The following is a 26503-nucleotide window of genomic DNA, read 5'->3' on the forward strand; positions in this document are numbered from 1 at the left end:
GGAAGGCAGAAAGATTTTCTTATATAGATAATTACTTGTGATTTTTTTATCTTTATGTTCTTCGTTTATCTTTTAGTTCCTCAAGCAATTACCAAAACAATAGCACAAGGACAACAGATGTAGGCACTACGGAGAAACCCCTATCTAGGGGAAAACTCAGTCAAGAATTCTTCCTTCAATAGTTCTCGAGATAATCCAAGACTCTTGACTTAATCAAAGACTCCCTCCACACCAAGTCAGCCCTCAATCCTTCTTGTAGATGATAACCCTTCAAAAGCAACTTCGATCTAGCAACATCAAGTAGCAGCAGCAGCTTCGACCCAGTAGCAACAACATCAACAACTTCGAATAGATAGAGAAAACTTCGATCTCCCTTGATTATCCTAAGAAGTGAGAGAGATGGCCCAAAATTTCGATCTTGGTGTGTTCTATCTTCCCCCAAAAACTTGCACTCCTTTCCAACCTCTTTCCAACTCTTTTCCAACTTCGCACTTACCAACTTCCAACTTCAGGATATCGAACTATGTGTGAGAGAGTGAATTGCTCCAAATGAATTCAAACTGCCTTTTATATATAACCTTTCCGTGAGGTCGAATTACCCTTCTTGAGGCCGACTTGGTGTGGATGAGACTAAATTCATTTTTGACTAAAAAATAACTCTTTTTACATGATTCGAAAGCCCAATAATGGTCTCTTTTAATGGACAATGACTCTAATGACTCGGGATAAATTGTAGAAGTCCTTAATGGGGACTTTGACTTAAAACAATATGACCCAAGCATGAAACCTATGCTTTAATAAGTCATAATAATAATAAAAATATTTTCTTCATTCTTTTGATAAGTACATTTCATTGTGACTAAAATACATTTATGAAGACCGAACGTAGTTACATATTTCAACACCTTTCACAATGCACAAGTGAGTAGTAGAGAGGATGAGAGGCACAAATATATAGGAAGAGCAAGGAGGTCAAATTCATGAAGGATTAACTCCCATGTCTTGAGGATAAGTTACATATGTCAAAATAGGAGTGTAACTTATGTCATAAGGGAGGTACGCTTGCCTTACTAACTCCTGCCATCAAGAGGGAGTACACATGCCTTAGTGACTTGTGCCATAAAGAAGGAGAACACATGCCTTAGTAATTCGAGCCATTAAGGAGAAGTGTAACATATGCATTAAAGAGGTGTAAGAGGAATCTTTTTATGACGAGTCATTAAAGTGTGTAAGAGAGTGTAAGAGGTGCGTAAGAGCATTAAAGAGAGAGAGGAATGAATCCATTGAGAGAGAGAGAGTAATGTATCATTGAATGAGAGAGTTTGATTTTCCATCAAGGAGAGAGATGTGAAGTGGCATGATTGAGTGCCAAGTAGGAGAGGTGACTTGTAATTCCTCTTTAGATAATATTATAGTATCATAAGTGTAAGAATAATAATATTGATAATATTGACAACTAAATTAAAAATCAAACAATTTAGATTGATTAAGGATAAGTTAAGTGATTTTCCATCATCTATACATGATTACCAATTGAAGCTAGGTGACTTACTAATGTTGGAAAGTCATGGTTGCAATGATAGACATGACTTTCTATTTTTAGAAAGTCACTCTAGAATAGTCATAAATGGAATTTTATTCAAGGAAATTCATCCCTCAGCGGCAAATTTTCAACACTTGGAGGCTCATAAGTGTTGAGAAATCTAGGGGTAGTAATATAGGTGATTTCTCTTGCTTTTGATAACTGCTTGTGAAGACTTTTTACTTTTTTTGATTAGTTTGTTCTTTAGCTTGATTATTATTATGTTCTCTTCATCAAACAAGTACCAAAACATAATGAACAATGAGACAAATGACACAAGATATAGGCTATCATCCAGGGCCAAAACCTCTCTAAACTTGAGAGGAAAACCCACCAAATTCTTCTTCTTATAGAATCTTCAATTGATGAACTCCAAGACCAAGACCCTTGACCAAGAACCTCTCCAAGACCAAGTCATAATGCTTCCTTGAACAACTCTCCTTCTTCTTCAAGTCAACGATGGTCAAACTGTCTTCTATACCACTGTTCTCGACTTCTTTTGAATTTCGACTTCTTAACATAGACCTGCAACTTTCGGCCTACCTGTAAATACCAAGATGCCACACGTGTAAGCTTGATAGGGCAAATCTATGCCACACGTGTAAGCTTGATAGGGCAGATCTATGAGGCTTTCCTCCTTCGCTAGGCTTGCACCCTTTTCCTTGTGAATTTGGCTAGTATTTATGCTTCCTTCTTGACCCTTATCTCAGCTCCTTTGAAGTCTAATGTAACCCTACTGCAGAAACCCTAGGTTACTTGTGTGACCTAGAAGATGGACAAGACTTTCTCCTCTTGAATATAGGCTCCTTCTACACCAATTCAACTTGTATTTCCAATCTTCTTGACCCTTGGAACACCTTCTGAATCTAATTGTGATTTCGTCCTTTGTGTAGCTAAAAGTGTGTCCTAGCAACAATCTGTACGTGTGAGAGAAGAACCAAAATAGACCCAAAATATTTGGTTTTTCCTTCTATAATTCTCCTTTCTTCACTAGGGTATGAGGCACTTTGCTACCTGTGGCCACATTTCCTGAGCGTACCTCTGTATAACTCCTCCATGTTGTTGTTGTGTCTAATGTTGTAGTTCTACTACTTCTTTTTAAATATAAGGATGGCTCCTGAGCGCTTTATCGATTCTCTGTGTAATTCTCCATGTTGAGAATTCAATCTTTATCCACCTGCACACTCCAACAAGTCTTTTCATCTTTGATTCATAGCATACATAGAGCTTGACACATACTTCAACATGGCTTCTTTGTTCCCCATTTAATACACTGAGGCGTGCACGGGAAAATCAAAGGTAGCTTTCTTTCAACATCGGGACAAGCCCAACAGTTCTTCTTTGTGAATCATTGTCCTCATTGCCTTGACACAATGATCTCTGCATATGCCATTAACTCCTTTAAACAACTCCTCTGACTTGCATTTAATCTCTACCTTCTGACCCATTCATCCTTTACTCTTTGTACTGTTGTATCAGAGCTCCATTGATCGTAACTTTTATTAAAACAAAGTTATAATGTCTCACAGTGTCAATGCCTTTAGCCTCTTAGTGCTTAGCCTACTTATCGTTTTATTTCATATGACTGTTGCTTGTGACACCAGTATAGCCCTTGGGTGCTACAATATCGGAGCCATCATATCTCGTAACTTTTCTTTAAATGATGTTACGAGGTCGTGAGGTTTCGAGCTCCTTTCGCTTGGCTCTTTCCTATTTTTCCTCCATGGGACTATGCACTATGACTAGTGGCTTAGCTTTTGGGTGCTAAGGTCTTCAGTTCTTGCCGGGGGCCAATCTCCCTTTGTATTTCTCTTCCCCTCTTGGTTCTTTTGGGTTCTACGACCAAGCGCTACCACATCAGAGCTCCCTATTATCCCTTGATCGAACTTTTGCAATACTTGATTGATGCTTGAATGAGGTCGAGTCCTCTGGTATATATAGGCTTCCTTCCCATGCTTGAAGGCCAACTTGACATACCACCTTAGGCTGACATGCCCTTTAGATGGACCAATTTGCTTCATTTGAGGGCCAAATTGTTGAGCACTTGTGACGAGGTCTTGGGGGGTCTTTTGACTCTTACAATGACTCAAATAAATTTCTTTTTACAATATGTAACATGCCCAAATGGGTCTTTCATGACAATGAATCTCTTGACTTTGTAGACTCAATGACAAATCCTAGAAGCTCTCAATGGGAGCTTGACCTAAACAATAAATTTCTCTTGAGTATGAAACCCATGCCTCAAAAACAATAATAATAAATATATTTTTCTCTTTTCATTGAATACATAAAATCAACACCACATATGTCATTATGAAGACTGAACCTAGTTACATATTTCAACACTTTGTCTTAACTAGGGATGTATTCATAATTCACACAAGGTACTTGGACATTCTTAGTCTGATGAATTCTCATAAGAAGAGTCAGATTAGTAACCCATCTGTTTAGCATCATATCATCTAGCATTGTCACATAACAAGGTCTTGACTAACAATTCTATCTCTCCACAAGATCAGAGCACAACACTGGCGAGACCAATGATTTATAGACACCATTGTCATTGTCTCTCAGGGAACATACCCCACCCAGGTTCTCTCAGGATATGTCCTTCCAGGACTATTCTTATCTTGGATTCCCAATCCTCAAAGAATATTGGTCCTCTACGACTACTCTTATCTTGGATGCCCTACCACATCCACAACAAGTATTAGATGCTAGATGTTTACCAAATCCTCCATTCTTTCTTCCCAAGTGAAGACAAGAATGACGTGTGTATCTCTCCCTCTCAATTAGTGAGGATATACCCATTCCTATGAAGGAATGTACCCAAGCTCCCTTTGAACGAGGGACTTGACTCCAGCAGCTCTCTAGGTGGAGATCATGGGACAACCAACTGCTTGTATGACTCCCTCTTTCGATGTCATGAATTTCTTCTTTGTTATGGAGCCTACATCTTTTGGGACTTCTTTGTAGGGCATCAAACATCCATCACTTTCATTCATGAATCATGCAATACTAGTTCCTTTGTCAAAGACTCCACCCACTTCATCATTGAGATCGAAGATTTAAACCTAGATGTTAATGACATATTAGTCAGTTTTGATGTTAAATCTCTCTATACCAACATCCCCATAGATGAAGCCATGAAAGTGATCCATAAAATCGTGAACTCTGACACAGCCAAATTAATTGAGGTCTGTCTCAAATCTACCTTCTTTAGTTTTAGAGATGAAATTTATGAACAGACATGCGGTGTAGCCATGGGATCCCCTCTATCTCCTATCATTGCAAATCTCTTTATGGAGGATTTTGAAACTAGGGCCATTGAATCTGCCCCATTAAAACCAAAACTTTGGAAAAGATTTGTAGATGACACTTTTATTATTTGGCCCCATGGAAAAGAAAAATTAAACAATTTCCTACAACACCTAAACAGTCTATCCAATTCCATCAAATTTACCATGGAAATAGAGGAAAATGATAGCCTCCCTTTTCTTGACATCTTAATCAAGAGAAACAAAGATGGATCCATATCACACCAGGTATATCGTAAGAAAACCCACATAGAACATTACCTACACGCCAACTCTCACCACCATCCATCCCAAAAAAACGATGTTCTCAACACTCTAGCAACCAGGGCCATTCGTATTTCAGATGAAAATCATTTTGAAGATGAGAAGAACCATCTTATGAATGTATTCACTGAAAATGGATACAATAAACACCAAGTGATCAAAGCCTTTAAAAATGCAGAGAATCCTAAAAACAAACAACCACTAGATGATCATTTAGGCAAGGTGCACCTCCCTTACATATTAGGCACAACAGATAAAATTGCACACATTTTAAAAAAGAACAAAATTAGAACCACTTTCAGACCCATGAACACCATTAGTAGATGCCTAAAATCAGTCAAAGATCCCGTTGATCCCAAATACCACAAAGGAGTTTACATGGTTCCATGTTCTTGTGGAAAAACATACATTGGAGAAACTGGTCAATCTATCCATACCAGAATTCAAGAACATGCCACAGATATAAAACATAACCGCTCAAAAACCTCAGCCCTGGTTGAACATTCCAGTAAAACCAATCATCACATTTGCATTGAAAACTCCAGGGTAGTAGCCAAGATTGATCATTACCACCATAGAAAACTGAGAGAAGCCATAGAAATAGGCAAAAACCCTAACAACCTCAATCGAGACGAAGGATGGAAAATAAGTGACAATTGGATTCCTACTTTAACATCCTAGAAACACCGTCTCCCAACCCAACCCTTCCCCCATTGCGCTTGACCTCCCTCCCCAACCTTCTCTCTTTACTCTTCACACTCATATTAAACACTGACCCTGATTTCAAATTCTTAAAATTAAAAATCAGCAATCTTACATCTTAACTAAAAAACAAAGAATCTTAGATCTATAATATTAGCATTAACATTAATTAATTTTAATACCTTTTAGAATTATAATACCAAATCATATTAACTTTTATTAGTATTTAAACATATATACCAATACATAAGAACTTTTATAAAAATTTCATTTAAGAAGATTATTTAGTTTTTAATTAAGACTAAAATCTACCTATAAAATTATAAACATAATCACTAAAATTATAAGAATTTCTAGGAACAAACACTAATATAAAAATTAGTGCTTATTAACATAAAAACTATCATTAAAATCAAACTAATTAATTTACTTTAGAGTAAGAACATAAACAAAATAAAATTAATTATAAAATAAAATAAAAACAAATATAAAATAATCAATCAAGACTAAAATCTACTTAAAAATCACCATAATCATAAAAATTTCTAGGCACAAGCACTAATATATAAAAATTAGTACTAATTAACATAAAAAACTATCATTAAAATCAAGCTAATTAATTTAATCTAGAGTAAAAATAAAAACTAAATAAAATTAACAAAATAAAATAAAATTAATCATAAAATAAAATAAAAACAAATATAAAATAATTAATTAATTATAAATAAATAAAATCCTATTAAGAGGATTAATAGGATTTGTAATCAAGACTAAAATCTACTTATAAATCATAAATAAAATCACTATAATCATAAAAATTTCTAGAAAAAGCACTAATATATAAAAATTAGTACTAATTAACATAACTATCATTAAAATCAAGCTAATTAATTTACTCTAGAGTAAGAACAAAAACTAAATAAAATTAATAAAAAACATATATAAAACAAATATAAAATAATTAATTAATTATAAATAAAAATAAAAATAAATAAGAATCTTATAATTAAATATTAAAAATATTAAACAAATAATCAAAAGTTAAGGTCGGCTCCCAGTCCCTTTACATCTCTTAACCCTATTTATTCTATCCAATGAGATCTGTCTTACACAATTACTGATCTACCCTGATGATGAGCCACAATGGATGGCTCGAAACGTCGATTCAAACAATCATGGATGCGAGAACTCCGAAAGAAAACTACACACATGTAAGTCATGTCATCCTTTCTTTCATCGGAAAGTGATTTACTAATCCATATCTGGTTTTCCTTCATACAACTACCTTCTCCACATCATGTTTCTTCAGGATCTTGTCATCCCACCACGAGTATCAGTGGTAGATGACATCTACAACTCTTCCTTTGGTAGCCATGTATTAGCCCATCCAGATATTGTTCCAAAAATAAAAAATGAACATCAAATTACCTTTGTGATGGTCTCACATCATGACATCTGCTTGTTGTATCAACATACAACATTCATATTGACACATCTCCAAAAAGATATTAAATGTCAATGGTCATCTTCCTTTCTAGACTTCTTTGAAGTCTTCATACCTTTTCCATGGAGTTGCCACAGTGAATTCTTTTAGTTATCAGATGTTGATTTCCTTTTCTATGTGACAGTAGTTGCATCTTTCATGATCTCTCCTTACTTCACATATTGCTTTTCAGGAAATTCCATTCATAGTTCCTTCATTTTTATAAACCATCACATATTCCATATGACGACTTATTATGTTGATTTCATCTAGTCAATATGTGAGTCATGCCTTTATGCATCCTTCCAAAGGAGGAGATCCCTTTCCCTTGATCATGCTCATGAGGTGGAGCATTTATCCATGCTATTTGCAACTATATGACATGACTCAAATTTATCAAATACAAGCACACATACCTCATCTCTTCCTTTTGGTCATCTAGGCTTCCTTCAGCAACTTCTTTGATTGAAAGAACTTCAATCACCTTGACCTACTTCACTTCTTTTGACATCATACATGTTGATTTTTGGTAGCATTGGATGTGCTCTAGCCATGAAATTTGGTGGAGAGGCTAAGGCACATGATATCTCCAAGACCCTGAAATCGTTTGGAGAAATTCCACCCGGATGAAGAGATATTAAAATAATTAATATTTTTAATGGGGTTCCGAAATCTAAATGTAGGAAAGTTAAAATACTAATGTGTATTAATATAAAATGGGTGAGAAAGTTCTAAGAGACGAGGATCAAGCCAGATCTAATCTTAGCCGTTGATTAGGGACTTAATCTTGGTCGTTGAATACTCAACATGATAAGTATAAGAGGAGGCTTGAGGGTCAGTTGGAGACACACCAAGAGAGATCAAGAATTCGATTTTCTAGGCCTGGGTTTGCCAAGGAAATCGAGTTAGAGATCAGTTGCAGTGAGGGGCAGTTCAACAAGGGATTTCGATCCAAGGCTGAAGAATACATATAAGAGAGGCAATAAAATGCTGGAAGAGGCAGTGCAGAGCCTAGGAGGGCTGACGCAAAGGCTAAGGAGGCCAGCGCAGAGGACACAAAGGGCCGTAGAGGTTAACACAAAAGCTGTAGAGGCTGACACAGAAGTCGAAGAGGGCTTCAGAGGCAGCGCTGGGAGAGTCTGTGGGGCAGACTGGGAGCTGATCAGCTGACGCAGAGCCAAGGAAGGGTGACACAGTTCTAGAGGAGTGCTTGGAGCAGCTTTCGCTGTCCAGCACAAGGAACAGCCGGAGTCACTGTGGGATTGTTCATCCGGTTGCTGATTTGTCGGAATATTTGTCTCCGGATAGAGGTACTACTACCAAGGATATTCTCTGAAGGGTGAGCCATTTTTGGCACCCTAGTTGTATTTAGAAATATGCTTAATAATAAAACCCTCATATATGCTGCAACGGTTTTCCCGAATTGGGTCTTTCCGGGGACGATTGTCCAAAAATAACGGTGTCCCTTGTGTTGTCTCAATTTATTTCAGTTGTTGATCTGTATATTTGTGAAGGCTGCAATTGTGTTTACTTCGATGTTTATGTTGTTAAATAACTTGTTAATGTAAAGAACAAGTAGGAGATAGTAAACCAAATATTGCAGTAGGGGTTTTTGATGTGTTAGATTCAGAAATTTTCACATGGTATTAGAGCGTAGTTCACGAGTTCGATATACACTTGACTCGTGTTGGGGGGATATTGTTGGAAATTGGATAAACCAACGCTCCCCGTGTGTTTCGAGACATCGACTAACCACCTCTTGTGGAACCTTATCTCTGGCGATGCGATCGTTGACTAACACCTGCGTGTTTTGGTCTAATGGCATTCGTGATTCCCAACAAGTAGAATCAAAGCGATTGCAGATCAAAGGAGGACTGAAGACACCAGCTGAAGAAATCTAAGGATTTGCAGCAGAGAAGTAGCTGTCTCGAGAGACAACGTTGGTCCATAGCTGAAGAGGCAAGAGGAGGAGTGACGCAGTGCAAAGAGGGTGATGCAGAGGTTCACGCAAAGTTTGCGTCAGCATTTTGAGCCAAGAGAAGGGCCAACGTAGAGGCAGAGAGGGACAAAATAGGCTCACACAGAGCCATGCCATCCTTCTCAGCCAGGAAGGATTGATGCAGTTGGCTGGGAGGAGCAGATTCAACATACACTGTGATTGTGCAGAGCCTGAAGGGCTCAGGTTCTTCAGTTGCCGGGGCTAAGGGAGCTATGCAGATTGTGATTTGAGAAGTTGGTGAGATGCTGGTTCTGTCAGTACAGAACAATGTCTAGGGAGACAGAACCAAGGTAGAGGGAAGCACTACCTTGAGGGATTTCTATCCAAGAAATCCAAATCCGAGTTGCAACAGCAAAGGGGGATTGGAGAGGAATGATTCGATAGTTGGCAGGAGGATTTCTAGGAGGGAAATCAAGACTTAGAGGGAGTCTAGCAGAGAAGCGCAAAGATATCAGTGAACGGATTGAGGGATCGGGACAAATTGGACGAGGCTTCCAATTTTGTCATCTGGAAGGCCAGGATCTGGATAAACATCGCATCAAGGACTATGCCTTGAAGACCGTAACTGTCCCAGTTGACCTTGATGCAAATGAGAAGTATGAGGGGGCCCAGGCGAAGGCGAAATGCATGATCCTAGACGGGGTCAAGGATCATGTCATACCACATATTGCTGAGAAGAACACAACAAGGGAGATGTGGCAGACCCTGACCACCTTATACCAGGGCTCTTCCTTGCAGCGAAAAATGTTATTGGAAAATCAGCTGAGGTCATATCAGATGCAGAAAGGAGAGGAGATAGATCACTTTCTTCTCAGGTTACAAGGGATTCGGGACCAGCTTACTTTCGTGGGGTCTACACCGGATCTAGAGTTCATGGTCAGAATTGCCCTAAATGTAGTCTCCAAGGAGTGGGAGACATTTGTCCAAAGCATTTTGGGCAGAGCGACTCTCCCCAGTTGGGAGGAGATGTGGGCAAATCTTCGACAAGAAGAGCTTAGTAGATTGACCAAGACGGGGAGTAGTAGCAAGGGAGCTCAAATCAAGAAAGAGGAGGAGGAGGATGTGGCTCTAGGATCATCGGGACAGCAGGGGGTTCAAAAGAGGAAGAAGAAGGACATCTCCAAGGTCAAGTGCTTCAACTCTGAGGAGTTGGGACATTATGCCTCTCAGTGCCCGAGGAAGAAAGGCAAGAGAGAAGCTTCCGACTCAAAGGAAACTCCAACAAAGGCGGAGAAGGATGTTGAGATTGATGACGATTGTTCCATGAGTGCTCATGCGCCTCTAGAGAAGAGGTGGGGAGAAATAGAGTTGTAGTCGAGAGAACTACATGCAGGGGCATGATCCTTGAGGTGCCCAAACTCTTGGATCACATCCGTCTACGGGAGCCCTTAAAGACAGTAGCATGATGACAGGTGTCGGGTGGAGCAAGCTGTGATGGAGCAACAAGGTAGTGCTTGAGTGCAGAAGTCTGTAGCAGCGCAGTGGAGGTTGCAGCAGTGCGAGAGGCACAAAAGAGGTTGCAACAGCGCAGAGGGAGCACAGGATAGCAGCAGAGGTAGCTTCAGCATCACGAGGCTTCTAGACTGACCAGGATGTCAGTGTTTGGGTGAAGTTAGTTACTTACTTCTCGGTAACTGAGTTGTAGTGCAGCAGTTAGCAGTGGCAGTGCTATGGGCAGCATGATGCAACATGTTGAGAGGGAGCTGCAGTACAGATGTGGCAGTGGCAGTGGCAGTGTCATGGGCAGTAGTACAAGAAGCAACAGTGCAAGGGATGTGAGGCAGCAGGCCAAGCATCAGCACAGGTATTGATGCAAAAGATCAGTGTGATGTTTCTATGGTGAAGCATTACTAGAGCACATTCCTCGCTAAGAGGGAGTGTTGAGTTTTGGTAGCATCAGATGTGCTCTAGCGATGAAATTTGGTGGAGAGGCTAAGGCACATGAGATCTCCAAGACCCAGAAATTGTTTGGAGAAATTCCACCTGGATGAAGAGATATTAAAATAATTATTTTTTTTAATGGGGTTCTTAAGTCTAAACTTAGGAAAATTTTAATATTAATGTGTATTAATATAAAATGGGTGAGAAAGTTCTAAGAGACGAGGATCAAGCGAGATCTAATCTTAGACATTGATTAGGGACTTAATCTCGGTCGTTGAATACTCAACATGAAACGTATAAGAGGAGGCTTGAGGGTCAGTTGGAGACACACCAAGAGAGATCAAGAATTCGATTTTTTGGGGCTGGGTTTGCTGAGGAAATCGAGTTAGAGATCAATTGTAGTGAGCGGTAGTTCAGCAAGGGATTTTGATCCAAGGCTGAAGAATACATATCAGAGAAGCAACAAAGTATCGGAAGAGGCAGTGCAGAGCCTAGGAGGGCTGACACAGAGGCCAAGGAGGCCAACGTAGAGGATGCAAAGGGCCGTAGAGGCTGAGGTGGAAGCCGTAGAGGCTATTGCAAAAGTCGAAGAGGGCTTCAGAGGCAGCGCTGGGAGAGTCTGTGGGGCAGACTGGGAGCTGATCAGCTGACGTAGAGCCAAGGAAGGGTGACACAGTTCTAGAGGAGTGCTTGGAGCAACTTTCGCTGTCTAGCACAAGGAACAACCAGAGTCACTGTGGGATTGTTCATCCGGTTGTTGATTTACCAGAATATCTGTCTCTGGATAGAGGTACTACTGCTAAGGATATTCTTTGAAGGCTGAGCCATTTCTGGCACCCTAGTTGTATTAAGAAAACTGCTTAATAATAAAGCCCTCATATATGCTGCACTGGTTTTCCCGAATTGGGTTTTTCTAGGGACGATTGTCCAAAAATAACGGTGTCCCTTGTGTTGTCTCAATTTATTTCAGTTGTTGATCTGTATATTTGTGAAGGCTGCAATTGTGTTTACTTCGACATTTATGTTATTAAATAACTTGTTAATGTAAAGAACAAGTAGGAGATAATAAACTAGAAATTGCAGTAGGGGTTTCTGATGTGTTAGATTCAGAAATTTTCAGAATACCATCATTCCATGAATCCCATACAAGGTGCAATTCTCGGTGAGACGCTTCTTCCAGTAGGTGAACCTTTCGATGAAGATTCCAACGGAGGATCTTGATATTCCTCATCCGCAAATGCTCCTTTTTGAATGATGTATGATGAGCTCTATACTAGATGACATTCTTTTTCTCATAAGTACTACTTATGCTTCTAATGAGGTTACCAAGAGCTACATCCTTCTATAGGGGACAACCATAGACTTCTATTTCAGTGATCTTTCATGCTTCTTTATGATGATGTCACGAGATCTTGCTTTCAATTGTATGCTTCTATGATGCCATCTCCTAACATGATGCATCCTATCGTGCTTCTAATGATTCCTACCATGATAGTTATACTTTACAACAAAAAACTTGAAACAAAGACTTGAAAACAACTAGGTGAGGAAGACTATCTCAATCCCAATAGAGTTCTTTTACTTCCTCCTGTTTGGATTTCTTCTTTCCAGCTTCTTCCACTTCTTCAGTGATATGGGCTTCTTCCTTTCCTCTTTTGTTGTTGTCCTTCTTGAGCTTTGGACAATCTCTCTTGTAGTGCCCATATTCATGACAACCATAGCATTGAACCTTCGACATGTTCTTCTTCTTTTTCTGAGGACCAAGCTTCCCAAACTTCCCTTTTCTTCTAGGCATGGCAGCAAATGCTTGAGCTTGCTTGCTTGATCCTACACCAATTTTTGTCTTTGGCTTGGTTTCTTCAATTTTGCACAATGACTATAGTTCATTCAATGGAGTAGCTTCCTTCTTCCCATAGATGCTTGATGTGAAGTTGCCCCATTCCTTTGGCAAATTTTGGGGCAACATTGGGTAAATTTTGGGTTGGCTAGGGAAAAAGGCCCAAATTGGGGGTTGCACTTGCAACCCCTCACATTTGAGAGACCCTTGAGGGAATCTATAAATAAAGGAGAGTTGGAATCACATTTTCATCATTGATTTATATCATATATCACTGTTTTCATGCACTGAGGTTCTGAGGGTTTTAAGACCCCTTCTTCTCGATTAGCTTCGGTGGAGGTGATCCCACCCTACCTAGACACCTATTTTCTTTGTTTTGGCACATCACATTTTTAGGAGCAGTTCTGATCTCATTTTGGCACATTGAGATGTTCCCTGTTCAGTTGGAAGATTCAGCCTGTGTTTTTTTGACAATAGAGAATGATCTGCGGTTTGTGAAGGATAGTCTGGGGCTGTTGAGGGCAGCAGAGGCAGAGATAAGGTCATTCCAGATGCTGCAATTTGCAAAGGATCCAAAAATTATAAATACACTCGGCAGTCACAGTAGGGCTGAGCCGCGGGGCCCAGCCATAGGGCGCAGCTGCAGGGCCGTGGCCAGTAAGACAAGTCAAGGGTTCCCTCTGATTAGGGTTGTATAATAGAAGAGCACATTGGCATGCTCTTGGCACTAGCCTGAACCATGAGGCAGAATGATTGAGCAGCAAGACAAGGCATAATCAACCCCAATTCTGACAGCAAGTTAATTTACAGGAGTGCGTTCTTTGAAGGAACAATACAGGAGCATGTTCATTGAAGGAACAAAGGGCTTGGACCTCTGTACAGTGAAGAGGAACTTCCTCCGTAAGAAGCAGAAGCAATTATAGCTGGAACAGGGTCTTAGACAGTAAGTCATAATTAGTGTAGCAACAGTAGACTAGATGGTGTTAGAATTGTGGTGGTTTACTAAATATTTGAAATCAGGACTGCACTGTGGATTATTCGTTGGGTGGACAGCCCAGTTTATTAAAGTTTTGTTGTTTCACTGTTGAAGATTTTTTATATTCATGCATCACAAATGAAAGCCACTGTTATTCGAATGAATGGAGGTGTTCTGTTGTGATTTATTGATGAAAAACCTAAGGTCAAATTACCCTGGGACACTACACAGAAGCATCACTGAAACATACCAGTTCTTTATCTGGATTTCTTGGATCTTCTATATGGTTTTTTCTCAAATGTTCCTTATGTAGAGTCACAAACTCTCCATCACCAATGAGAATGGTGGCATAAGACAGGTCCATCTGAATGTTGCCACCCAAATCAGTTGCCCAATTCCTTGATAGAAGCATACCTCAGGCAGTCGGTGCATCAATAATCACAATGTCCATCACTAAGCATATGTTTAGGTGTGCTATCAAATGAACCTGTCCTCGCAGAATGATTTTGATTGGTTAAGAACTCATGAAGGACAACTCTAAAATCCGTGGCGTATGCTGCAGTTTGTACTATACATAGGAATGAATTATGTTTCATGAAGGATGGTATGTTGTTATGGATATTGGTATGCACAATTTTTTTTTTAATCTAGTATAATGCTTACAGATAACGAAGTTCTAGTTTCCAGGCATTCACTGGTTTCTAGCTTTGTAGCTGCTGATACTTGAACTGAAAACTCCAATTTTCATATTTCTCAACCTTAAAACTGCATTTCACATTTAAAGCCATCTGTTTCTGAAGGATCACACCGAGGTTTTTATTACTAAGTATGATTATTTCAAACTTGAGCTGTATAAATCCTTGTTAGACACATCTTTATTATCTTAAAACAATTTGTGCATTCAAAATGGTACAAGAGACATGACTAAAGACAAAATTGAGAAGATATGCTTGATACCATCTTCCTTTTTTTCACAAACCAAACACTTATAAGGTGTATTACAGTTTACAATGCTATCCATCTCTTCTTTGCATTGTGACTTTATTCTTTACTAGTAATATATACATCCTTTTCTTTTCTGTGAATGTTTATGGTTTTGATTGTCGTATCCATTATTATAGAAGAGATGATGTTGAAAGATCGCCTGCAATTTCTGATTTTCATGAAATCACATGATGTAAAGAAAATGTATGGATTTGTTCATGTATATCTCTGTTCTGCAGGGAATAGCTGTTGCACTGCCTGTATACTTTGCTACTGAAAGGTAATGCATCTCCATCTCAAATAAATGTAACTCTATGAATCGTTGTAAAGGCTTCCTTTACAACACTAATTTTAACATTGACGTTTATAAACTGTTAGCTGTCCCATGTTTTGCAGAGATATACTTGGCAGTTTTTATGGATGTCTACTGCTTTTTCATATTCAGCCTGATTGAATTATATATCTCTTACTCTATATAGTAATTTGTTTTGTCCTCTAAGTATGGTTTTCTTGCCAATGGGGCCTTGGTTCATGACGTTGATGGAATGTTGAGCTTTCCACCAGGGTTCCATTCTTACTATGGTGAGCCCCACCTGAATGCTATGTTAAAAAGGGATAAGGCTGGGTTCAAGTCATGGGCGAATTTGGCAGAAGAGACACTTTTTAGACCTGGCATCTATAAGCTGAAAGAAGTCAGTGTTATGCATTGCAGCCCCTAGGGGTGTGTTTCTGGGAGCACTTCCAACCCCAAAAACTATGGTTTCCTAATCTCAGAGTCATCTATGATTGAAGTAGAAATGTGAAATTGAATTTTTTTTGCTTTCCAAGGATAGGATTAAATGTCATCCTCTAGCACTGTACATGTGCATATTTTCTCAATCTGTAGAATAATCATGGAATACTAGTGCTATAATAATATTCATTTAGTGACACAGGAGTGAGTGGAACAGAAGCACATGTTTATTTAATACTATATTTGTTTGTATTGTGACAGCAAGTGGCAGGCTTTTAAGTTAGCTTCTTTGTCTGGTCTTGCAGAACCCTTGGGGGTTGTTATTGTAGGTATGTAAACGGATTACCAAATTTTATGAGGTCAAGGTCAGTAGTGTCTTGTTGAAATGCCAGGCTTCCTTTCCTGAATAATCACTGAAAGCATTCGCTTCACAAAATGATTTAATTTAAAGATTATTGTCCTACTAGAATGCATTGTTTATTTGTTGTAATTTTGTCTTTTTATTTCAATTCTTTCTATTGAGATTGACAAATTTTGTCCACGTAGGATGAGAAATAAATTTTAATGTTTAAAGGAAAAGAAAAAGGAAAGGTTTAAATTTTTGATGTGGCATTTGGAAATCACTCTTTTGATACAAATTAAAATTGTGCTATTATTCAAAGAGCAAGGCTTTTTACATTTAAATATACTTATTTTCACTTTTTTTTTTCCAGCTATGTTGTTTAACTTAGGTTTGGGAGGGGTGTGGGGGGATTATCTCCATGCAGATACATTTTGTTTTGGTGTATTACGCTATAGTGGTTACAGTGAAGCATTGCACTATTACACAATTAGCACACTTACCACTTCAAGCGAGGAGGAAGGGACTGCAAGTTGCCACTCAGTTGTTGAGGGCAACCAAGAGCTCAGGGAGCTAAGTTGGAAATGGAAAAGGATACGGATCCACCAGATTTTTGAAAAGCCAGGATCTGGGGATGGTGGGGAAACACCACGTACACAATACAATAATATTCTTTTAATTTAAAAAAACATATTTAAAGTTAAAAATCAAAATCATTTATGAATCACAAAATTAGGACTGAAATCATTAGATGACTTATAAATATGAAGACTGAAATCATGATGCATCATGCTTTATACAAAAAGGATAACTGTAAATACAAAATTGAGTGTATTGTCAATGATCACTCTATTGATATGATGATGTAGAGTAGGTCTAACTACATGTCCAAAAATGGGTCGACATGCTCATCATTTGAATATTTCAACTCTACATCATGATCAACCTGTCATCTTCCTTGAGATTAGTCTCAAAATCTGAAAATTTCCATCTAGTTACAGTGGTAAATGAATATTATACACTATTTGAGAACATGCTATAGTCTATGTACCAGTGTTGAAAATATCGGTATCGGCAAAATATCGGCGAGGGTCCAGAAAACATCTTATCGGCAATATCGGCGAAAATATTGGCAAGCATAAAAAATGCATAATATATTCATTTTTTCAGATTTCTAAACATATAAAGCAATAACAACATGAACTAAACACATTGACACATAAATATGAAGAAAGCACTGATATATATGATGTCAAATAGAAATGATACATCAAACTTCAAAAGCGATACCAAATCCTGCTGATCCCTGATAATTGTCCAATGAAGGACTCAAACAAAAATAACATCACATATCTTGCCGATCCCTGATAATTGTCCAATCAAGGACTCAAAATAACATCACATATATAAAACTTTAAAAGTATTTCATCATCATGAGTTATAAACTTATATGTGGCAAAAGTTGCAAAATAAATAAAACTAGCAGCTATCTATCTGAGACCATTGGCCTCTCCCTAGCAGCTTTCTTTCTGTCTTGTTCAGCAATTGCTTCAAGAGCTTTTTGTATAACCTCTGCATTAGAAATCGTACAAGGCATTACATCTGCATCATGTGCAGAGAGTCTAGCCAGATGGTATTTCAATTGTGTAACCCCTCCTGACATCTTGGTCCCACACAATTTGCATGATATATATGCCCAATTTGCCCCACCAACAGCCTACCCATACTCCCAAAATGGGTCCAAGGCTTTTGGCATATTTGACATTTGTAGTGAACTAATTCAAACCTAGGGCACAAAAAAAACAAAAAATTGGCTTTAAACCCACCAACACAAAAAATAATAAGTAATAACCACCTCATTTAAAAAAAATTACTACATTATTTTCATTTTGCAATGTGAATGAAAAATGACAATAAGAGGATGCATAAGAAAGTTGAAAAAAAATGAAGCTTGCTGTCCAAATATGGAGAAAACCCTTGCATTGGCTCATGGGCATGAAAATCATAGCAAATGGAAAAAAACAAAGAAACAAAATGTTGGTAGGCAAAGAGGCAAGCAAGCATAACCCTAAATTTATGAAAAAATCATTAACATAGGGGTTTTTAAGAACATACCTGTTAATGGAAGAAATGAAGTTTGTCTCACTATTCTTCAATCTTTGATCCACAAAAAAATCTTAGTTGGTGGTGATGATCGTTGTTTGATTTTCAAACCCTCCTTGACAACCACCACGAAACTCTTCCCCTTCCTTCTCCAACGCTCAGAAACAAAAATGAAGAAAAAAACGATTTTACCTTTTTCTAGCCGCGGCAAAACACGCCTGGCGATATTTTTGGCTCTCGAAAATATCGCGATATTTTGCCGAGATATCGGCGATATCTCGGAAATATCACAATATTTTCGGGAGCCAAAAATATCACGTTATTTTCTCGGCGATATTTTGGCTCGCCGAAAATATCGCAATATTTTCGATATTCGGCGATATATCGCCGATATTATCATCACTGCTATGTACCATATTGCTCTAAGAGAACTCCCCATCTAGAGTTGGATGAGATTGATTTAATTAAAGTATTAATGACACAACCATCCTTTGTACACTATATATGATTATCTATGCATTGTCTCAAAGCTTTCTTGTTAGCATTATAAAAAATTGAAAATTAAGATTTTGATGTGTCAGACCTTTTCTACTTGCATTATCATGTGCATATAAGCCTATAGGTAATTAATAACTTGCTTATAGAACTATACAGCCTAGAAATTACTAATAAGTAATCTAACTAAAAATCTGAATAGAGTATCTTCTTTTCATGGTTTCAAAGAGGTGGCAAATATCATAGAAAAATAAAAACATAAACCAAAAAATTTAATGTTATTTGCTTAGGATCTAGTGTGCGAGGGCTAGCTGGCACAAGATCTGTTTTAGTAGCATGAGATACATTTCCAGGATTGAAGGAAGGAACCATTTACACGGTAGATCTTGTGCAGATCTAGGTGGATCTGTGTCCATATTGTTGAAATTCTGATGTTCTATGCTATAACAATTATTTATTACAAAACTTCTTTCTACTGCAATATCAGTTAAGCAAACCAAGAACATAAACAATTGTAGATAGGACATAAACCAAATGCACAATAGAAGACAACCAAGAACAAAATGAGACAAAGAATTTAGGTGCAATGACTAGAGCAAAACCCATAAGGGGAAAACCCAACCGGATTCTTCTTCTATTAGATATCAATTGTTTAGCAGAGATACAAAGTACAATGAGAGATCAAGAGAATGAGTAAGTTCACCCAAATCTGAACAAGCTGTAGCATGAAGATCACTGGTAGCAGCAACAGATGCAAACACTAAATCAACATTCCCTTCAACTGAATCAACACTGAAACAGTGAAGCACTGAATCAACCTTGGCTCACCAAGTTCCGCTCTTACTCTCCAAGTCTCTCTCTCTCACAATCTTCTTCAAATCTCTCCAACTCTTTTCTCTCAAGTTCGAATTCTTCTTTCACAATGCACAAGTAATAGTAGTAAGGTGAGAAGACATGAGACACATATATAGGAGCAATGAATTCTTGTCATAAAGGAGGAGCAATGCACATGCCTTGAAAAAAAGTAACATATGCCATTTAGGGGAGTGTAACTCATGCCATTAAGAAGAGGTACGCATGCCTTAGTAACTTATGCCATTAAGAATAGGTATGCATGCCTTAGTAACTTATGCCGTTAAGAGAGGAACACATGCCTTAGTAACTTATGCCATTAAGAGAGGAATGCATGCCTTAATAACTTATGCCATTAAGAGAGTGTTGGAGGAATCTTTTATGACATTCCTTTAATGCATGTGTAAGAGGAATATGTTGTGACTTTAATGAGTGCGTAAGAGAGAATGTAACGTATCATTAAGAGAGAGAGAGAGAGTTACAAAGTGCTAGGTGAGACATCAAGGAGAGAGGTGCGAAATGATTGAGGTGATGAAGGTAAGGTGATTCATAATCCTTTTTAATAATAATATCATAATATCATAAAGGATAATAATAATAATATTAATAATATTGATGATTAAGTCGATATTGATGTTGAAATTTGGTACCGGAGGACAGGTGGTTCCCTTAGGCTTTGATCTTTGGCCTAGGGAAAAGTGTCCAAAAGAATTTAATTTTTCTCCTAAAGTAACTTTATAATTTTTATAAAGTTAAATCTAATTTAAAAGTGACTTTAAGTGATAAAGTTACTAAGTTTAATTTTAAAGTGACTTTTATAAAGTCAATGAAAAATTAGAAAGGAAAATTGACTTTGGAAATAAATGACTAAGTGGGTCTTTATTAAAGTGGGGTGAATTAAAAAATAGAAAGTGAGATTTAAATGAGCATTTAATCTCAGCCATTGATCTAAATCTATTTCAGCCATTGGATTTAGGGATCACCCAAAAGTCACTTAGGGTTGGGTTAATGGAGGAAAAGGAGGAAAAGATCATTCATTCTTTCATGAGCAGATTGAGAGAAGGAGAGCAAGAGAGCAAGGGAGATTTCTGGGCGGTGTAACAGCAAAGCTGAAAGCGGTGTAACAGCAAAGCTGAAAGCGGAGTACCAGCAAAGCTGAAAGCGGAGTAACAGCAAAGTTGAAAGCGGTGTAACAGCAAAGCTGAAAGCGGTGTAACAGCAAAGCTGAAAGCGGAGTAACAGCAAAGCTGAAAGCGGTGTAACAGCAAAGCTGAAAGCGGAGTAACAGCAAAGCTGAAAGCGGTGTAACAACAAAGCTGAAAGCGGTGTAACAGCAAAGCTGAAAGCAGAGTAACAACAAAGCTGAAAGCGGTGTAACAGCAAAGCTGAAAGCGGAGTAACAACAAAGTTGAAAGCGGAGTAACAACAACAGCCGCGGTGTAACAGCAACAGCCGTGGTGTAACAGCAACAGCAGCGGTGTAACAGCAACAGCCGCGGTGTAACAGCAACGGTGTTTCAGCAACGCTGAGATAAGTTGTAAAAGTCTGTTTGTTGATTTTTGTTTGCTGAACATTTCTCCTACTGTAAAAAGGCATTTTCCAGAAATAAAGAAGAGCTCTCAAACTGGTTTTCCCCAAGAGTTGTAGGGGGTTTTTCCAGGGTCAAGTTGACAAAAAATCTCAGTGTTTAAATGTGTTTTAATGGCTGTTTATTACTGCTGATTTTTATTTCTGCAATTTCCAGCATTCTGTAAAATTTCCAGAATTTGTGTTTTCAGCAATATTTATTTTTTCCAGCTTGTTGAATGTATGGTTATGGGAAAGGGCATTTAACTATATGGGAGAAATAAGGAGAAACTGAAAACCGGGGTGGGAAATGAGAAATTTCTACATGGTATCAGAGCTTGAGTGCTGAAGGGCAGTTTGGGACAGCAAAAGGAAAAATTACAGTTGCTGATTTTTCACTCAGAAAATTCCAGCAAGCTGATTTTTCATAGACAGCAGTTTTATCTTTACCACAGCAGTGCTATTTTTCAGTTTTAGGACAGCAGGATGTCATTGGGATTGAGGGTGGAGGATAGGTTGGATGGGCATACAAATTACAGCGTTTGGAAGGAGAGAATGCAGAGTATCTTTGAGGAGGCAGAAGTCTGGGATATCATGGTGCATACAGCACAGCACCCTGTTATTGTGCCTACTGATGCTACTCAGTTGGCTGTTTATAATAAAAAGAACAACAAGGGTAAGAGGTTGATTCTAGACGGAATCAAATACCATTGCATTCCTCATGTGAGAGGAAAGAGCAATGCCCATGAGATGTGGACAGCATTGTCTAATCTCTACCAGAGTACCAATGAGAACCGAAAAATGGTCCTGAAGGAGAAGCTAAAGAACATTAAGATGGGTAATGATAGTGCAGCTGGATATCTCACAAAGATTACTAATGTGAGAGATGAGTTGGCAGCGATTGGAGAGGCCATTCCACCCACTGAGTTGGTGCGGATTGCAGTGAATGGCCTCCCCCGTTCATGGTTGAACTTTGCTGATGGGGTTTGTGCACGTGAGACCCTTCCCACATGGGAGAGGTTTTGGGATGATTGTATTCAGACAGAGATCAGGAAAGGACAGCTTGGGGCAGCCAAGCCAGTTGAGCAGGATGAGGACGTAGCACTGGTGGCAGGAGGCAAGAAAGGCAAAGGGAAGAAGCAGGCTTCCACAAGCGGTGGTGGGGGCAAAGGCAAAGGTAAAGGTAAACAGGGGAACACACAGAAGGACTATTCCAAGGTGAAGTGTTGGAATTGTCAGAAGATGGGACACTATGCAGTTGTGTGTCCGGAGAAGAAGAAGAAGAAGGGGAAGAACAAGGACGTGGCAGCTTCAGCAGAGATTGAGGACTTTGCAGGTCGTTTTGACCGGGAGTTTTCGTTCACTACATGTGAGTCCTCTAGTGCAGGATCACCTGCCACACAGGTTCAGAGGGAGCATGCTTTTCCCTCGATTAGTGGAGCATCTTCAGGTATCTGGTATGTGGACAGTGGGGCTTCACGTCATATGACAGGAGTCCGTGAGTACTTCTCAGAGCTTTCAGAGAGTGGCACTGATATTGAGGTAGTACTCGGTGATGACAAAGTTGTTAGAGCAGTCGGGGTGGGGACACTGACATTTCAGAGGGAGTCCAAACCTCCCTTGAAGGTGTCAGAGGTTCTTTATGTGCCAGGGATGAGGAAGAACCTCATATCCGTCTCAGCTTTGGAGGACAGAGGATATGAGGTACTGTTCAAGGGAGGACAGGTGTTGATGTATCCCAGGGGCACTCCAGTTGATTCAGCTAGAGTGATAGGTGTACGCCATGCAAAGGTGTACAAGTTTGCATTCCAGCCCCTTTTGGCATTGAGCAGTAGTACCGACAGCAGAGCTAGCAGTTCTGAGCTGTGTGAGATTTGGCACCGCAGGATGGGACACATGTATCATGGAGCCTTGAGGACATTGCGGGAGATCACTACAGGTGTGCCAGATTTCAGTACTGATCACTTTGATACTTGCAGAGGTTGTGCTATGGGCAAGTTTGCCAAATCCCCTTTTCCCAGCAGTGACAGCAGAGCGACGGGGATACTTGATTTGATTCATTCCGATGTGAGCGGTCGGATGTCTCATGTTTTCTTGAGTGGATATGAGTACTATGTTTTATTCATTGATGATCACTCCAGGAGGACCTAGATTTATTTCTTGAAGACCAAGAGTGAGGTCTTCAAGCAGTTTCAGGAGTTTAGAGCTCTTGTGGAGACACAGACAGGTCAGAAGATCAAGTCCATGAGGTCAGACAATGGAGGAGAGTACACCCTTGGAGAGTTTGTTGACTATTGTGCGGAGGTAGGCATTAGGAGGGAGTTCACTGTTCCTTACAACCCCCAGCAGAACGGGGTTGCGGAGAGGAAGAACAGATCCATCATAGGGGCTGCCAAAGCCATGTTACATGATCAGGGGTTGCCATTGTTTTTGTGGGCAGAGGCCTGCAACACAGCTGTTTACTTGCAGAACAGGAGTCCGCATCGTGCCTTGGGGCACATGACTCCGGAGGAGGCTTTCTCTGGGAAGAAGCCTGATCTTGGTCATTTTCATATCTTTGGATGCATTACATACTCCTATATACCCAAGGAGAAGAGGACCAAACTAGAGCCCACCGCAGAGAAGGGTATCTTTGTGGGCTACAGTGAGACCTCAAAGGCCTTTCGGATTTACATTCCTGCACAAAGGAGAGTTGTTGTCAGACGGGATGTGAAGTTCGAGGAGGACAGGGCCTTTAGGAGGTCACGGGAGTTAGAGTATCTGGATCAGCCAGACCCTCAGCAGCAGTTGAGTCAGTCGCAGGGATCCAGTGGGCAGGGATCAGGAGGATCCAGAGGTACATCTATGAGGATGTCAGGTCCATCAGTGAGCAGTGGTTCGCCGAGCCCGAGGGGTGGTGCTCCGGGCAACATGCAGAGCAGTTCACTAGGGAGTCCACTGATGGACAGTTCACACGGTACCTCAGCTTCTACAGGTTCAGGTGCAGGCAGAAGGACAACAGACAGACAGTCAGGAGTTCAGGCTACTGATGGTGATGAGGAGGAGTTTCATTCTCCTATGGGAGAAGCATGCTCAGGGAAGAGGAAGCCCAAGTGGCTTCAGGACACCTCGAGAGATGCCACATCTGTTGCTGAGCCGAAGAGGCCGGTCAGAGAGAGTAGACCACCTGAGAGGTTTTGTAGTTATATGGCGATGGTTACCAGCATCCTTGACTCTGAGCCTTCTAGCTATGAGGAGGCAGCTAGCCAGCAGGTCTGGAGAGAGGCCATGCAGGAGGAGTATTCTTCTATCATGAAGAATGATGTTTGGGAGGTGGTTCCGAGGCCTGAGGGCAAATCCGTGGTTACTTCCAGATGGCTTTACAAGGTAAAGCATGCTGCTGATGGCAGCATTGAGAAATTCAAAGCAAGGTTTGTGGCTAGAGGGTTCTCCCAGGTAGAGGGAGTTGATTATGAGGAGACCTTCGCTCCCGTGGCTCGATATACTTCGATACGCTCCATTATATCGATAGCAGCAGAGATGGGTTGGAAGATCCACCAGATGGATGTGAAAACCGCATTTCTCAATGGCTTCATACAGGAGGAGGTGTACATTGAGCAGCCACAGGGCTTTGAGGTGCATGGGAAGGAGTCCCATGTGTGCAGACTGAAGAAGGCCCTTTATGGCCTGAAGCAAGCTCCCAGAGCTTGGTACTCCAGGATAGATACATACTTGCAGGAGATGGGTTTCACAAAGAGTGAGGCAGATCCAAACCTTTACTTTATTGTGATTGGTGAGGAGCCTCTCATTCTGGTGCTGTATGTGGATGACTTGATCATTACAGGTGCAGAGAGACTCATAGAGCACTGCAAGAGAGATCTTGCGGCGGAGTTTGAGATGAAGGACATCGGCTTGATGCATTACTTTTTGGGTTTGGAGGTGTGGCAGGAGGAGGGGCATTTCTTCCTGGGAGAGGGGAAGTATATTGTGGACATCCTTAGCAGATTCCACATGGAGGATTGTAGACCCATGTCGACACCGATTATCACCAACTGGAAGAAGCTTCATGCTTCGGATTCCGAGTTGGTGGATCCCACATTGTACAGGCAGCTGATTGGTTCCTTGATGTATTTGGTCAACACTAGACCAGATATATGTTTTGCAGTCAACACGATGAGTCAGTTTATGTGTGAGCCTAGGAAGGTTCACTGGGTGGCTGCAAAACACATTTTGCGGTACTTGCAGGGGACAGTGGATTATGGTCTGGACTATAGGCAGGGAGATGGAGTGAGATTGGCAGGATACACTGATTCTGATTGGGCAGGTTGTGCTTCTGATAGGAAGAGCACTTCAGGGTGCTGTTTTGGGTTGGGTTCAGCAGTAGTGTCATGGTTCAGCCGGAAGCAGCAGTCAGTAGCACTAAGTTCAGTGGAAGCAGAGTATATGGCAGCCAGTCTAGATAGTTGTGAGGCCATCTGGCTTTGCAAGATGTTGTTTGGCTTATTTGGTCAGCCGTTGAGACCTTCAGTGATTTATTGTGATAATCAGAGTTGCATTAAACTCACGGAGAATCCAGTATTTCATGACAGGTCAAAGCATATCGGGATCAGATATCATTTCATCAGAGACTATGTTCAGAAGGGAGCTGTGAAGCTTGAGTATATTTCCACTGATGAGCAGGTTGCAGATATTCTTACCAAAGCCTTACCACGGGGCAAGCATGTTTACTTCAGAGACAAGATGGGTGTGGTGAGGAACACCTTCCTCGGTAAGAGGGAGTGTTGAAATTTGGTACCGGAGGACAGGTGGTTCCCTTAGGCTTTGATCTTTGGCCTAGGGAAAAGTGTCCAAAAGAATTTAATTTTTCTCCTAAAGTAACTTTATAATTTTTATAAAGTTAAATCTAATTTAAAAGTGACTTTAAGTGATAAAGTTACTAAGTCTAATTTTAAAGTGACTTTTATAAAGTCAATGAAAAATTAGAAAGGAAAAGTGACTTTGGAAATAAATGACTAAGTGGGTCTTTATTAAAGTGGGGTGAATTAAAAAATAGAAAGTGAGATATAAATGAGCATTTAATCTCAGCCATTGATCTAAATCTATTTCAGCCATTGGATTTAGGGATCACCCAAAAGTCGCTTAGGGTTGGGTTAATGGAGGAAAAGGAGGAAAAGATCATTCATTCTTTCATGAGAAGATTGAGAGAAGGAGAGCAAGAGAGCAAGGGAGATTTCTGGGCGGTGTAACAGCAAAGCTGAAAGTGGAGTAACAGCAAAGCTGAAAGCGGTGTAACAGCAAAGCTGAAAGCGGAGTAATAGCAAAGCTGAAAGCGGTGTAACAGCAAAGCTGAAAGCGGTGTAACAGCAAAGCTGAAAGCGGAGTAACAGCAAAGTTGAAAGCGGTGTAACAG

The 26503-nt window shown here is 39.9% G+C and overlaps 1 protein-coding gene across 7 annotated transcripts in view; it reads left to right on the plus strand.

Moving 5' to 3' along the window:
• LOC149154467 (ZIP metal ion transporter family) overlaps nt 1–26503 on the plus strand; it is a 311479-nt gene that overhangs the window by 169053 nt on the left and 115923 nt on the right. For all 7 annotated transcript variants that reach the window (XM_089439031.1, XM_089439034.1, XM_089439032.1 and 4 more), the window contains 2 exons: nt 15265–15305; nt 16020–16087. In XM_089439031.1, the coding sequence (XP_089295157.1) occupies nt 15265–15305; nt 16020–16087 (109 nt within the window). The remainder of the gene's footprint in view (nt 1–15264; nt 15306–16019; nt 16088–26503) is intronic.

This window comes from Pinus tabuliformis, chromosome 9, assembly GCF_031772625.1.
Source record: "Pinus tabuliformis cultivar Carrire ecotype Pingquan chromosome 9, CPIR1, whole genome shotgun sequence".
NCBI classification, from domain to species: domain Eukaryota; kingdom Viridiplantae; phylum Streptophyta; class Pinopsida; order Pinales; family Pinaceae; genus Pinus; species Pinus tabuliformis.